General features: G+C 38.1%; 1 protein-coding gene across 1 annotated transcript in view; it reads left to right on the forward strand.

Moving 5' to 3' along the window:
• KCNN2 (potassium calcium-activated channel subfamily N member 2) overlaps nt 1-14,768 on the forward strand; it is a 192,418-nt gene that overhangs the window by 36,268 nt on the left and 141,382 nt on the right. The window contains exon 4 of the mRNA XM_030759610.2: nt 10,233-10,651. Coding sequence (XP_030615470.2) covers nt 10,233-10,651 — 419 coding nt within the window. The remainder of the gene's footprint in view (nt 1-10,232; nt 10,652-14,768) is intronic.

Genomic DNA, 14,768 nt, shown 5'->3' on the forward strand with positions numbered 1-14,768 from the left:
ACAGAGGGAGGAACACTCGCAAACCCATTCTATGAGGCCACCATCACCCTGATACCAAAACCAGACAAGGATGTCACAAAGAAAGAAAACTACAGGCCAGTATCACTGATGAACATAGATGCAAAAATCCTCAACAAAGTACTAGCACACAGAATCCAACAGCACATTAAAAGGATCATACACCATGATCAAGTGGGGTTTATTCCAGGAATGCAAGGATTCTTCAATATACGCAGATCAATCAACGTGATATACCATATTAACAAATTGAAGGAGAAAAACCATATGATCATCTCAATAGATGCAGAGAAAGCTTTCGACAAAATTCAACACCCATTTATGATAAAAACCCTGCAGAAAGTAGACATAGAGGGAACCTTTTCAACATAATAAAGGCCATATATATGACAAACCCACAGCCAACATCGTCCTCAGTGGTGAAAAACTGAAACCATTTCCACTAAGATCAGGAACAAGACAAGGTTGCCCACTCTCACCACTCTTATTCAACGTAGTTTTGGAAGTTCTAGACACAGCAATCAGATAAGAAAAAGAAATAAAAGGTATCCAAATCGGAAAAGAAGAAGTAAAGCTGTCACTGTTTGCAGATGACATGATACTATACAAAGAGAATCCCAAAGATGCTACCAGAAAACTACTAGAGCTAATCAATGAATTTGGTAAAGTAGCAGGATACAAAATTAATGCACAGAAATCTCTGGCATTCTTATACACTAATGATGAAAAATCTGAAAGTGAAATGAAGAAAATACTCCCATTTACCATTGCAACGAAAAGAATAAAATATCTAGGAATAAACCTATCTAAGGTGACAAAAGACCTGTATGCAGAAAATTATAAGACACCGATGGAAGAAATTAAAGATGATACAAATAGATGGAGAGATATACCATATTCTTGGATTGGAAGAATCAACATTGTGAAAATGACTCTACTACCCAAAGCAATCTACAGATTCAATGCAATCCCTATCAAACTACCACTGGCATTTTTTACAGAACTAGAACAAAAAATTTCACAATTTGCATGGAAACACAAAAGACCCCGAATAGCCAAAGCAATCTTGAGAACGAAAAATGGAGCTGGTGGAATCAGGCTCCCTGACTTCAGACTACACTACAAAGCTACAGTAATCAAGACAGTATGGTACTGGCACAAAACCAGAAATATAGATCAATGGAACAGGATAGAAAACCCAGAGATAAACCCATGCACATATGGTCACCTTATCTTTGATAAAGGAGGCAAGAATATACAGTAGTGAAAAGACACCCTCTTCAATAAGTGGTGCTGGGAAAACTGGACAGGTACATATGAAATTAGAACACTCCCTAACACCATACACAAAAATAAACTCAAAATGGATTAAAGACCTAAACGTAAGGCCAGACACTATCAAACTCTTAGAGGAAAACATAGGCAGAACACTCTGACATAAATCACAGCAAGATCCTTTTTGAGCCACCTCCTAGAGCAATGGAAATAAAAACAGAAATAATCAAATGGGACCTAATGAAACTTAAAAGCTTTTGCACAGCAAAGAAAACCATAAACAAGACCAAAAGACAACCCTCAGAATGGGAGAAAATATTTGCAAATGAAGCAACTGAGAAAGGATTAATCTCCAAAATTTACAAGCAGCTCATGCAGCTCAATAACAAAAATCCAAACAACCCAATCCAAGAATGGGCAGAAGACCTAAACAGACATTTCTCCAAAGAAGATATATAGATTGCCAACAAACACATGAAAGAATCCTCAACATCATTAATCATTAGAGAAATGCAAATCAAAACTACAGTGAGATATCATCTCACACTGGTCAGAATGGCCATCATGAAAAAATCTAGAAACAATAAATTCTGGAGAGGGTGTGGAGAAAATGGAACACTCTTGCACTGTTGTTGGGAATGTAAATTGATACAGCCACTATGGAGAACAGTATGGAGGTTCCTTAAAAATCTACAAATAGAACTACCATATGACCCCGCAATCCCACTACTGGGCATATACCCTGAGAAAACCATAATTCAAAAAGAGTCATGTACCAAGATGTTCATTGCAGCTCTATTTACAATAGCTAGGACATGGAAGCAATCTAAGTGTCCATCAACAGATGAATGGATAAAGAAGATGTGGATAATGAAGATGTGGCACATATATACAATGGAATATTACTCAACCTTAAAAAGAAATGAAATTGAGTTATTTGTAGTGAGGTGGATGGACCTGGACTCTGTCATACAGAGTGAAGTAAGTCAGAAGTAGAAAAACAAATACCGTATGCTAACACATATATATGGAATCTAAGAAAAAAAAATGTCATGAAGAGCCTAGGGGTAGGACGGGAATAAAGACACAGACCTACTAGAGCATGGGCTTGAGGATATGGGGAGGGAGAAGGGTAAGATGTGATGAAGTGAGAGAGTGGCATGGACATGTATACACTACCAAATGTAGGGTGGATAGCTAGTGGGAAGCAGCTGCATGGCATAGGGAGATCAGCTAGGTGGTTTGTGACCACCTAGAGGGGTGGGATAGGGAGGGTGGGAGGGAGGTAGTTGCAAGAGGGAAGAGATATGGGAACATATGTATATGTATAGCTGATTTCCTTTGTTGTAAAGCAGAAACTAACACACTATTGTAAAGCAATTATACTCCAGTAAAGATGTTAAAAAAAAAAGTAGACCACTTTCTTAAATAGTATATAACAATTTTATCATCTTTTTTTTAACAGCATACTATTCCATTTTGTAAACATCTCTAATTTGTTTAACCCTCTTCCCTGTTAGTGGGTATTGAGATTATTTCTAGTCTTTTGCTAATATACAATCAGTGCTGTAACAAATGATCATACACGTTTGCTCTCACATGGGTAAATATGTCAACAGGACAAATTTCATCTAAGGAAATGAAATTGCATGATCAAAGAGTATGTACATTTATGACGTGATAAATTGCCCTCCCAGGGTTTATACCGATTTACATTTCCACCTACAATGTATGAGATTTCCTGTTTCTCCACACCTTCACTAATAGAGTGTGTTATAAAACTTTTAGGTATTGTTCAATATGACAGCTCAAAAACATGGTATCACATTTTCCTCTTATGATTGAAGTTGAGCATCTTTTTTTTAAGATAGGTTTAAGAGCTATTTTTAGTTCCTTTTCCATGACCTGCTGTTTGTATCCTTTGTTTATTTTTCTGTTAGGCTGCTCATCTCTTTCTTAAGGATTTATAAGAAATTTTATACAGTTGGGGAAATTAGTTTTTTGTGGTAACAGTTGTGAAGAGTTTCTGCATGGTTTGGTGTTTGTCTTTTTTATTCTCTTTGTTATAGTTTTGGCCAGGTGCAGAAAGCAAAAGATTAGTGTAGTCAATCCAAAAATGTATCAGTATTTTCTTTTAAGACTCTGGTGTTTTTGTCAGAGTTAAAAGGCCTTCCTAACCATAATAGAAAAGAATATGAAAAAGAAAATACATATGTATGTATAACTGAATCACTTTGCTGTACTCCTGAAACTAACACAACATTGTAAATCAACTATACTTAAATAAATAAATAAATAAAAAGGCCTTCCTTTTAGTGAGCTTGCAAAATAATTCTCACATGATTTCTTCTAATATGTTAATAGTTTCATTTTTACATCTAAATCTTTCCTCCGCCAGGAATTTTTCTTGATGTATTTGCTATGAGGCATCCTTTCAACTTTATGTTTCTCTAGATGGCTGTTTAGTTGTCCCCAAATCATTTTTTAATAAACTGTGTTTTCCCCACTGATTTGATTGTCTGCCTTTATAATCCTGTGAAATCCCCAGTGTGTTGGGTCTAGTTTGAACTTTCTTTCCTGTCCCATTGGCCTCTCTGTTATTTTATGTGCAGTACCACCTGGTTTCAATCATTAATTTGTTTAATAATCTATCAGAGCTGCTTCTCCCTATTACTGTTTCTTTTCAGAGTTTTTTTGGCTATTCTACCTATACTTAATTTCTTAACAAATACATGCCTAAATTTATTTTATTCAGAATGATTTTCAAGCACCACTATTTTGCTGAGCACTGCTGTGAATTCTCTACCAGAAAGGAAACCCAGGATATGTAAGACACTGTCCCAGATCAGACCATAGAGCTTTCAGCCTCATTGAAGAGGAAAATCATATGTCAAAGGCAGCTGAGGCTTCTGCAGCTGAGCCCCTCGCTCTCCTGAGCTGGCTGAGCAGAGTTTCCCATGCCAGCATGTGACCTGATCACTATGTCAGACCTCTCCCACCTTCTTCCTGCTGATGACTCTCACTGCCAGTTCACCTGGGACAATGAGCTTGAAGTAGATTATTTTTGGAGTATCTGAGCAAATATAAAGGAGTTGCACTGGAAAGTTCAAGCTTGTGGTGGGATATATTCGTAGGGCATATTCTGTTGTGCCTACAAGTTACTTTGGCAAAGACCATTAACCACAGCTCTAGAATTAAAGTAGATGAAACTGTCATGCTTTTGCCCTAAAATCTTTCTTCTTTTATCAACATCAAAATGATAAATGAATATAGAGATGGTTTAATGTGTCATTTTGATTACTTTAACTCCCCCACAAGTTAGCCTAAAAGAGATCATATATATATATGGATCATATGGAATGTAATGGGAGTATTTTTACAGTTGGATTTTAACTCGACATGGAATCAGATGATGAAAACCTGTGATGTTTAGAGTGTTTTCATTTTCTGTATAGAATATTGAGTACATTAACGTAGCTCTGAATTTGGTAAATATTATTTTACAGTTAATAATTGACAGCCCTCACCCTTGACTCCAAAAATAACACTTTCTTTTCTTCCTACTTCACAGAAGGGCTTGACCTTCCAGCTGCTCTCCACATTTGGGGTTCCTCAGGACTCGGCCTTGTGTCCTGTCTTCTTCATTTTCTCTAATTTTTCTTTTGATCTCATAAAACTACCTAAATAGTGACACCTTCCGAATTTATTTCCATAGTTCAGACTTCTCCTCTGAGTGACTTGCATATCTTGCTGCCTACTTGGCATCTATACTCAAATGACAGTGGCCAAAATGGAACCTCCCCACTCCTTGTATCTGACCCATTATATTCAGGAAGTGGCACAGACATCCACTGTGTTTGACAGAGTAGAAACTCAGTTGTCTATGATTCTTTTTTTTTTTTTTTAATCACTCCCACATTCAGCCCATTGGCAAATTCTAGCAAGATCTCCAAACTATATTTCTAGTGCACCACTATATGCATTTCCATGGCAACCCCTACTCACCCTCGTCTAGGTCAGGGGGATGCTAACTACAGCTATCAGATGCAATAGAACTTCCTAACTAGTATCCTCCCTTGTAAACTCTGGTTTTCCCACAGCAGTAGGATCAGCCCTTTTATCTGTAAATCACATCATGTCATTCCTCTGCTTAATACCTTTCAGTGGATTCCCACTGCACTTGGACTGAAAACCAGTCTTGACACTATGGCCAACAAGGTCCTGCATGTCTGGTCCATCTTTGGCTCTTCAAGCTCATCTCCTTTCACTCTGCCCCTTGATCGTTAACTTTCAGCCACTCTGGTGTTCTTTCATTTCCTTAAGCATGCTAAGCTTTTATAGCCCATGGCCTTTACATGTGCTATTTCCTCTGCCTCGAATGTTCTTCTCCTGGCAGTTTATATGACTGGCTTTCCTCTTTGTCCAGGTGTTGCCTTAAATGGTACTTCTCAAAATGTCTTCCCTGGTGACCACATCTGCTGTCACCACCAATTTATTGTTCTTTATTTCATCTCTTATGTGTTTCCTTCATCACAGTGTCCACAGGCATAATTACTTCATTAAATTGCTTTAGGTCTGCTTTTTTGATTTTGTCTTTCTTTCCTGGTGAAAGTTAGTTCCATGGGGCAGACTCTCTGCTCTAAATCCTACTGTGTGGCTAGTACGTAGCACAGTGCCTAGCACATAGTGAGTATTCAGTACACTGGATATTTAGTAAATAAATGAATAAACTAAAGGAGTAAGCAGCAATTAAGGGTGGGGATTATGTGACGAGTAGAGGAAATACTTCTTTCTTAACTTTGGCATTGAAGTATGTGCTGTGATAAAACCAAGAATTAAAATCATTTTAGGTGTTGATTAAACCCCTGATAGTAGAAAGCAACTACATGATAGAAATTTTCTCTGGGGATGTTACTGAACTTGTTATGGAATTGCACAATTATGCTGCTGCCATGCCTGAACATTTAATAGGATGTGTTCTGTATCAATTTGGAAAATGTCATAGATTTATTTCACTTATGTTCTGCATTAGTATTCTCATCTCCCATGAGCATGTATCATTAGTGTTAGGACCTGTCCAGTGATTAATCAATATTAACTGAGAAATATCAAGGTAGTTCATTTTCCAGGTGTTTATTATTCTCTACTAGGTAGATGTGGATCATGTCCTCAAGGAGCCTCACGGACAAGTAGGGGTGACAGTCTGACAAAAAAATCCTATTGTCCTCTGTGGCAGCATCAATAAGAGGCACATACAGGGATCATGGTGTAACAAAGGGGGGAAGTTTTGCAGATTTGTCTGGGGCCTGGACAGTGTCCCAAAGGAGGAGGCTGTGGAATTGGTCTTAAAGGAATAAGAATTTGCTAGGTAGAAAGACTTTCCAGTCCTTAAGACAGAATGTACAAGGACATAGAGGCACAATTAAGGTAGTATGTTCTGAAATCTGCAACCAGAGGAAAATGTAAGAAGAGTAATGGGCAATGAGATTGAATAGATAGGCAAAACCAGATTGCCGAATGGGGGGCTTGGAATGGTTTTAATCTTGACGGCAAGATTATATAATTTACATTTTCAGAAGGTCATTGGAGGATGGAGGATGGCTTCCAGTAGGAGGAATCTGGTGGTGGAGATAAAAGGCAGGGAAGAGATCACCTAGGAAAGTACAGAAAGAAGAGTCAGAGATGGACCTCAGTAGAGCAGGGGCACTTGAATGGGGAGGAGGAAGGTGCTTTTTAAGGAAACTGAGATGGATTCTTCAGCATGGCAGCAGATGAAGAAAGCAATATGTCACATAAGCCAAGAGAAAAGATCTTTTTTGGGAAGGAAGGAGTGATTTATATCAGACAGATCAAGTAAGATAAAAATTAAGATGGAAAGACCAGATCTCATAGTTAAGGTATTTTGAGTGACCCTTAGCAAGAGCTATATTGGTGGGGTGATGAGGATAGAAGCCCCATGGGGGTGTTGAGGCATGAAAGAAAAGTGAGAAAATGAATACCGCTTAGGGCAGACATAGAGCCAGTGGGAGTCCTTGTTTGTTTGTGTTGCTTTGATTTTAATGAACAGTACAGATTTGAACTTGCTTGTATACTCTGCTGAGAGAGAGAAAGCACAGGAACTAGGCTGTCAGTACAGGAGAACTGGGCTTTCATGTAACATTGCTTTAAATAGGTGGAACAAAAGAGAAGGGAAATAAGGAGAAAAGGTGAGATGTACTTGAGTTTGTGGCTGAAGTATAAAGTAGAGGTATTTCTGATACTGGGGGAAAGTGTACTGACAGGGGAACAAAATTGGCTCTAGAGGAGAAAGATGATTTTTCAGGGCAGAAGCTATAGGGAGCTGGGTCATGATCACAGGGATGCTAAGTGTTCAGCTGAGTTTGAAGGCGCAGGCATGTGGTGACCCCAGCCCACCTGCAGGTCTTAGTTGTAAAGTTACCAGGGCAGGTCCACCAGAATATAAAGGAGAAGGCTGCTGAGAATACCGATGACATAATGGTTGAAGTGATGGTAAAGAATAGAGAGAGCCAGCCTAGTTAGGGAAGTGAGCAGAGGGGTCAATGAAAAGGGGCCTGGAAAAAGAGAGTAGCCTGAGGTCAGAGGAACAAGTGCTCTTATCTAAGTGATGGGAGGAGGGCCAGGCCTGGAAAGGTATGAGACTGGAAGTAATATATGAGAATTATACATTTCTTTACCACTTACCTGGGAAGGTACTCATTCTGCACTTAAGCTGCTGTTGCCCAGAATGGTGTGGGCAAAGCCTGTCTTGGAGTTGTGCTCAGCCGGAGTCTTGGTGCTTGGTACTTCTTTTGGAGGTGGATTTGATTTTTTGCCAAGTCGTTAAGAGCCATGTTTGGTGAAGAAAGTAGACAAACTGGGTAATACCATTTTTGGTAGAAATGGAAATGTAGATTTAAATAACAATACTGTTTTTCTTACGTGACTTATACTAGGCCCTGATAGCAATTTACAAAGAGAGCAGTGATAGCATCTCTAGAATATGCAGAGCCTCTCAAAGTAACTAGTTGGAGGGATACATTCTTTTGGACATAAACACCTTAAAAGATTTTGGGGTCACATTCCTTTAGAGTTATAAAGTACCCAGTAAATACTTACTGATATAAAGTTTAGAAGATGTCTACCATTTTTTCTATACAATCTTTTGTATATCTTTATTAATGAAATCCTTTATGCCAATGTGGTATTGAAAGTGGTGAACTGAACAGGAATATTTATATAGCCAACTTGGCAGCTTTATTTATGATGTTTCTTTATTGGACACTGGAAAATCTAATTTGTACTGTCTGTTAGCATTTATTTATCAAACACTTTGAGGTCCCTAGATGAAAAGATATGATAAAGGCATACCCAAAGCCATTATGTTGCCATAACTTAATTTGTTAAAATTTTGACAAGGGATTCTGCTTATTCTCTAACTTTCTGAAGTACCAGAAAGAAGTGATCATTTTTGTCCTCAAATTCCTGCCCTTGCAAAGTAGCGCTGATGGCAGTGTTTGAATAACAGCATGGGCAGTAGCTAGGACCTGCAGAATAATTACCCTAGAATGGGAATTTGTAACCATTTAAGTGGTGGGAAAATGACTCTTTTTTGACCCCAGAGGAGCAGAGATCATAGAATCTAGTCATCCTGGGGGTCTGCTCAGCCACCTTCCTTTGCGACTCACTTACCTGAGAACACACTGTTCTCACTTGGGTTGCTTTCATCTCATGCTTTCTACATAAGTTGGCTACTTACCCAAAGGCAAAGAATATGTCATCTTTCTCAGTGGGGGAGCACTGTCGGCATTCTGGGCAGACAGGTCTTTTTTGTGCGTGGGACTCTTAGAATCTCAGCCTGCTTGGCACCGCTGGCTTCCTGGCTCTAAATGCCAGTAGCCTTCACAAGTCACTGCGGCAGTCAGAAATGTCACCACACATTTCCAGATGCCTTTGGTTGTTTATGGACTAGAGCCTGGGGGACTTGTTTACTGAACAACCAGCAAAGACAGGAAACATTCTTTTCTGTTCCTTTTATGGTCGGTTGGTCTATCTATCTATCGTCTATCTATCTCCTTTTTCTTTCTTTTCTTTTCGTTTTCTTTCATTGTGGAGTGAAGAATGACAGAAATAGGAAAAAGGAAACTTTATTAGAGAAAGAAAGATGGAAAACAAATTAATAATCCAAGGGAAGGCTATGGGAGAGCAGAAGAAAAGAGATAAAAAAATAGAGCAGGAGCGAGGAAGCTGGAAGAAATGTTTTTGCCACATTTGACTATGGTCCCTTGTGATTTCCTCTCAGAAGCCAAGAATAAGATTTCCTTTAAGAACACTCAGGCCTTGTTGCATTATAGGGTATAATTGATTGCAGAGACACTGTAAATAGGTTTCACTGGGAATATGGCTAGAATTGTGCAAGGTTTAGATCCAGACCCTGAAAGAGGAGAGCAACTTGTTATAAGGAAAGTCCTTCTGACTTCATCTAAGGAGGAGATACATTACTGACAGGCCCAAGCCCCTTATTTTAAAATGATGTCACTAACGTGATTGTCCTGGGGCATGGACTCCAAAATATCTTCGGCTCCTGTATAGCAAGTTTGTAGTTTTAATTGTTAACAAAATAAAGTTCTCCTTTTGTGCCAATACCAATTTCTTAAAATAGTGTACCTGGCTAGCATTTATTTATTTATTATTTTTAAATTTATTTATTTATTTATTTTTGGCTGCATTGGGTCTTCATTGCTGCACGCGGGCTTTCTCTAGTTGCGGTGAGCGGGGGCTACTCTCCGTTGCGGTGCGCGGGCTAGCGTTTAGAAGTTATGACCTAGAGCTCGCCATGATTGCTAAAAGTCACCTACCTGTTATGTATTTTAAAAATCTGCACTAACACTTGTGGACCATTCATGCCATACTGAAGCTGATTTTCTACTTTATTTTTTCAGTTGTTCATGGTGGACAATGGAGCAGATGACTGGAGAATAGCCATGACTTATGAGCGTATTTTCTTCATCTGCTTGGAAATACTGGTGTGTGCTATTCATCCCATACCTGGGAATTATACGTTCACATGGACGGCCCGGCTTGCCTTCTCCTATGCCCCATCCACCACCACTGCTGATGTGGATATTATTTTATCTATACCAATGTTCTTAAGACTCTATCTGATTGCCAGAGTCATGCTTTTACACAGCAAACTTTTCACTGATGCCTCTTCTAGAAGCATTGGAGCACTTAATAAGATAAACTTCAATACGCGTTTTGTTATGAAGACTTTAATGACTATATGCCCAGGAACTGTACTCTTGGTTTTTAGTATCTCGTTATGGATAATTGCTGCATGGACTGTCCGAGCTTGTGAAAGGTAAGTTTGTTTCTTTTCCTGAGAACATAATTTGTCTTATGGTGTCCTTGAAAGTGGGAGAAAGAATGCATTTTAGACTAGAGGTATATAGAGACTCACTCTTGAAAATCTGGGGTTCTCTAATGTGCTTCTTTTAAATGAGTGTGACAGAACTTTTCTTAAGATACCTTGCATACAGCAATGTCTTGATGATTATGTATTTTCTTTTCTAATTTAATCAGTTTTCAGTAGAGGGCTGCCTTTATAATCCTTGTCAAAACTTGGAGACCTACAAATTGCATAGGAGACTTCCATCAGAAACATTTGTTTAACGGTAATACTGAATCATTTTGGCACCTCTTTGGTTATAGTATTGATTATTGTTGAGACAGAAATCCAGTGGAAAAGTGGGGATGCAAGATGTCTGAACTTCAGGGAATGTCTCAAAGTGGTTTGTTGATTGTAGTGCCTATTTATAATAGTGTTCACGTGATTACTGATAAGGGGCTTATAGGTGTATATTTGGTTTTATTGACCTCTCAACAGTTAGTGAAAAGAGACTGTGTGTATTTGTTTTATTGTCTGAAGAGCTCTGGTGGTGTAGAGCCTAGACATGGTCTCAGAACTCAGAAACTGTTCAGTGAGTCTAGGTTAATCAGTTAGAGCATCTGTGATGTTAACCTTGCCATTTAACAAACAAGCAAAAATAGATTTGTTATGTAAACAGGAGGAACTCTATCATAATGAGGGGGGAACCTCTTGTGACCTTGGTGAAGAAAATTCCAGTTGAAATTAGCAATAGACATATAGGAATGACTTAGGAGTTTATAGAACTGTTAAATATTAGGATGTTGGTATTTGTAGTAGCTAGGTATTTTTACATTTAGTTTTTGAAAATCAAACATTCATATACACACACACAAATAGTTTAACAGAGGAAATATCTGTATGAGAACTGTTGCAAAAATAGCAAACTCAGAACACACCTCACCCATTTCTACTTTCCAGAGGCAATCACTTTAAATTCCTTCAGCCATTTCTTTAGTAATTGCTTTCCATATTTCTAAATGGCATTGCTTATTTGCTACCTTTAGATTTTTCATCTAGATTTTTAGGGAAGTTGGAGTTTTAGTTTTCTTTCACTTTCATGTACACACTTTCCCGAATCTACCCCCCAAAAAAGTAATTTTTCTTCTCAGTAAGTTATGTAAACACCAATAATCCATATTGCATATTTACATTATTATGACTATGGGAACTGCACTTGTAGTTGAACTATGTAGTATATTATAAACACTTTGCCTTTTCTGCACATTTTAAAAATTTTCTCTGGAATTAATAATTGCCTCGTTTTATTTGCTCAGTTTTCTATATTGGATTTATATATTGGGGAAAATCTATCCATTTCACCTTGAACTTGAATTTCTGGAGACTTTGTAAACTGCTTCTCCATTGTATTGGGGATTTCCTTTGCCTTGTTTGTGTGTTGAGTACCTTTTTTCTTGAACCTCATTTCTCCCTCTTTCTTCATGTATTCCCTCATTTTGGAAACTCCATCTTCCAGTAGCTTCTGAGGAAAGGTACTGGGTAAGAGAGAGATTTTTTGACACCTTGCAGGTATGGCAGCATTCATTCTTGTCTTTTGCTTCATTGATAACTGGGCTGGATAGAAAACTCTAGATTGAAAAGCACTTTCTCGAAGAATATTGAAGACTTCATTTTCTTCTGGCATCCAGGGTCCAGTAGTCTGATGCTATTCTCATTTTTTAATCCCCCCCTTTTTTTTTCTGGAAGCTTTTAGAATCAATGATCTAAAATTGCACCAGGGTATATCATGGTGTTATTCTATTTTAATCCAGTGGGCCTGTTCAATCTTGGAATTAATTTCCTTCAGTTCTTGGAACTTTTCTTGAATTATTTAATGATTTTTGTTCCTGTTTTTTTGTTTATGGATATCGGTCCTCCTCTATTAGTTTTTTCTTATTTCCTTCTGTATTGTCTTCCATCTCTGTTTTCCCTTCATATATAGAGTTAACTTCAATTTATCTTTCAAACGCTTTCTTTTGGAATTTTATTTCTTTTTTACTGTGTATTAATTTTCAGAGTCTCATATTTGATCCTCAAATGCCCATTTTTTAAACTAGCATCATGCTTTTTTTTCATAGATGTACTGTTTTATTTCTCTAGAGATGTTAATGATAATGTTTGAAATTTTTCCCTTTGTATATTTTTTGTTTCCCCAAAGATGTATTTTTCTGGGTTTTTTGTTTGTTTGTTTGTTTTTGTTTTTGGCTTCTGTCTGTTTTAGAAGCTTTCTTTAAGTATTTAAGTAACCTTAGCTGTCCACTCATACTTAAGATTGAGGCACTAAGGACCTGATTAGAAGCTTTCTGTACACATCTAGAACTTGTCGACTGTGGACTTCACTACAGGGTAATTTGGGTGGGTGCATGGAACACTGGTTTCAGTATCTTTACATATTTTTATTTTTTTCTGAACAATCCGACTAGCTCATGGGAAGTGTTTTTACTGTCCTGCCATGAAAATGGATGCTTGGGTGGCAGTGTTCTGGGAACTGAAAGATGGGGCAAAGAAGGGGTTTCAGCAGTTAATATGTGAACATGTATTTGTCTTCCTAGTTGCAATGGAATAGGCTTACTCTCTCCAGTGCTTAACGCCCTGCAGTCAGCCCATAGACCTAGTGTTTTACCTCTCCAGACAATATATTTGCAGACTTCTTCCAGGTTGGCAAAAGGCATTACCAGTTACCCAGAGTGGAAGAGGGAATCTAGATGTCTAACTGCTTTTATGCAGTATTTGAACCTGTCCTCATGTTGAAAGCTCTGTCATTTATCTCCTCTCATAGAGGTACTGGTGCCGAGAATTCCTGAGTCTTTGGTGTGTGTGTGTGTAAGCAGGGGCAAGGTTGCTGGTTCTCAGTGCAAATATGGTTGCTTCCTGACTTTTCCCCACTGCTGGTCTAGAATTCTCCTTTCTCAAGCTATCACTGGTCAGTTGGCTTTCTAGCTACTTTATTACCGTATTGGCACTCATAACCCCTGTGGGGTTGTGCTTTTTTTGTTTGTTTTCTAGTCATTTTAAGGGGGTCTAGGGAGGGAGCTGAGGCCAGCATGTTTGGTGAGTCCATCTGCTTTTATGAGAAATTTTGTAATGACAAGTTTTTAATATTATGTACCTGAATCTCTTTTAGAACTTCTCTATATAAATATGGCATTTGAGGGATTAAAGTTTTTCCTTTTAAAGAAAGGTAGACTGCTTATGGTAATGCTTTGTTTCCTAGCAATCATGGTATTTAGAGGCTTGTCATATTTTCTGGAGCAGCTGTACCTATAAAGTTTCAAGAATAAATATGGAAAACCTTAGTTGATATACCTATTTAGTTTATGAAGATTACTCTTCCTTAAATGTTGTGCATAACAACATAACAATGGAGATAAAAGCATAATTGAACAACACATACACTTATATGGGTGGTCCCTAGTGCATCTGCTTCCCAAGGGCCAATTCAATAACACAACTTCAAAATCGTGCACATGTCATTCATTTTCTTTTCAAAATCGTTCATCTTAGCTTTTTAACCCATTGTCCCTAAACACAGAAAGCCTGGGGCAAGCTGTGCCAAACCTTCTCACATCCCAAAGTATGTATGCTTTTTAACGTGCTGAGATTGTTAGATGACGGATCATCCTTGTTTTCATATAAAAAGGCACAAGAAAGTGAAAATTGTCTGTTTCGTATCAAGAATGAGAGTCTGCAGCCAACAGTTACCTAAAGGGAACAAATCCATGGGTTGGGGAAGGGAAAGAGCCCACAGCCATGATTGGGACAATCATGGGATTTAGTCCCAGTAGTGCAATTTAGGGGCTCAGTGACCTCGGGTCAACCAGCTTGCTTCTTTTTGCCTTGGATTCTTCATTGCAAAACTACATGGATTGATAAGCTTTTCTCTTCCAAAGATAACATTTTATAATTGTACAAGTGTTGAGAAGAAAATCATTAACCAGCATCGTGATAGTAGGAGATTTTCCACATTCTGTTTTTCATTAAACTTCTCATTTTGCTACACACAATCTCTAGACTGTAATGTGTAAGATACAAAGATATTTTTAAAATTTAC

The sequence above is a fragment of the Delphinapterus leucas genome, chromosome 3 (genome assembly GCF_059928025.1).
Source record: "Delphinapterus leucas isolate spDelLeu-1000000601 "Yukka" chromosome 3, BTC_Dleu_Yukka2, whole genome shotgun sequence".
In the NCBI taxonomy this organism is placed as follows: domain Eukaryota; kingdom Metazoa; phylum Chordata; class Mammalia; order Artiodactyla; family Monodontidae; genus Delphinapterus; species Delphinapterus leucas.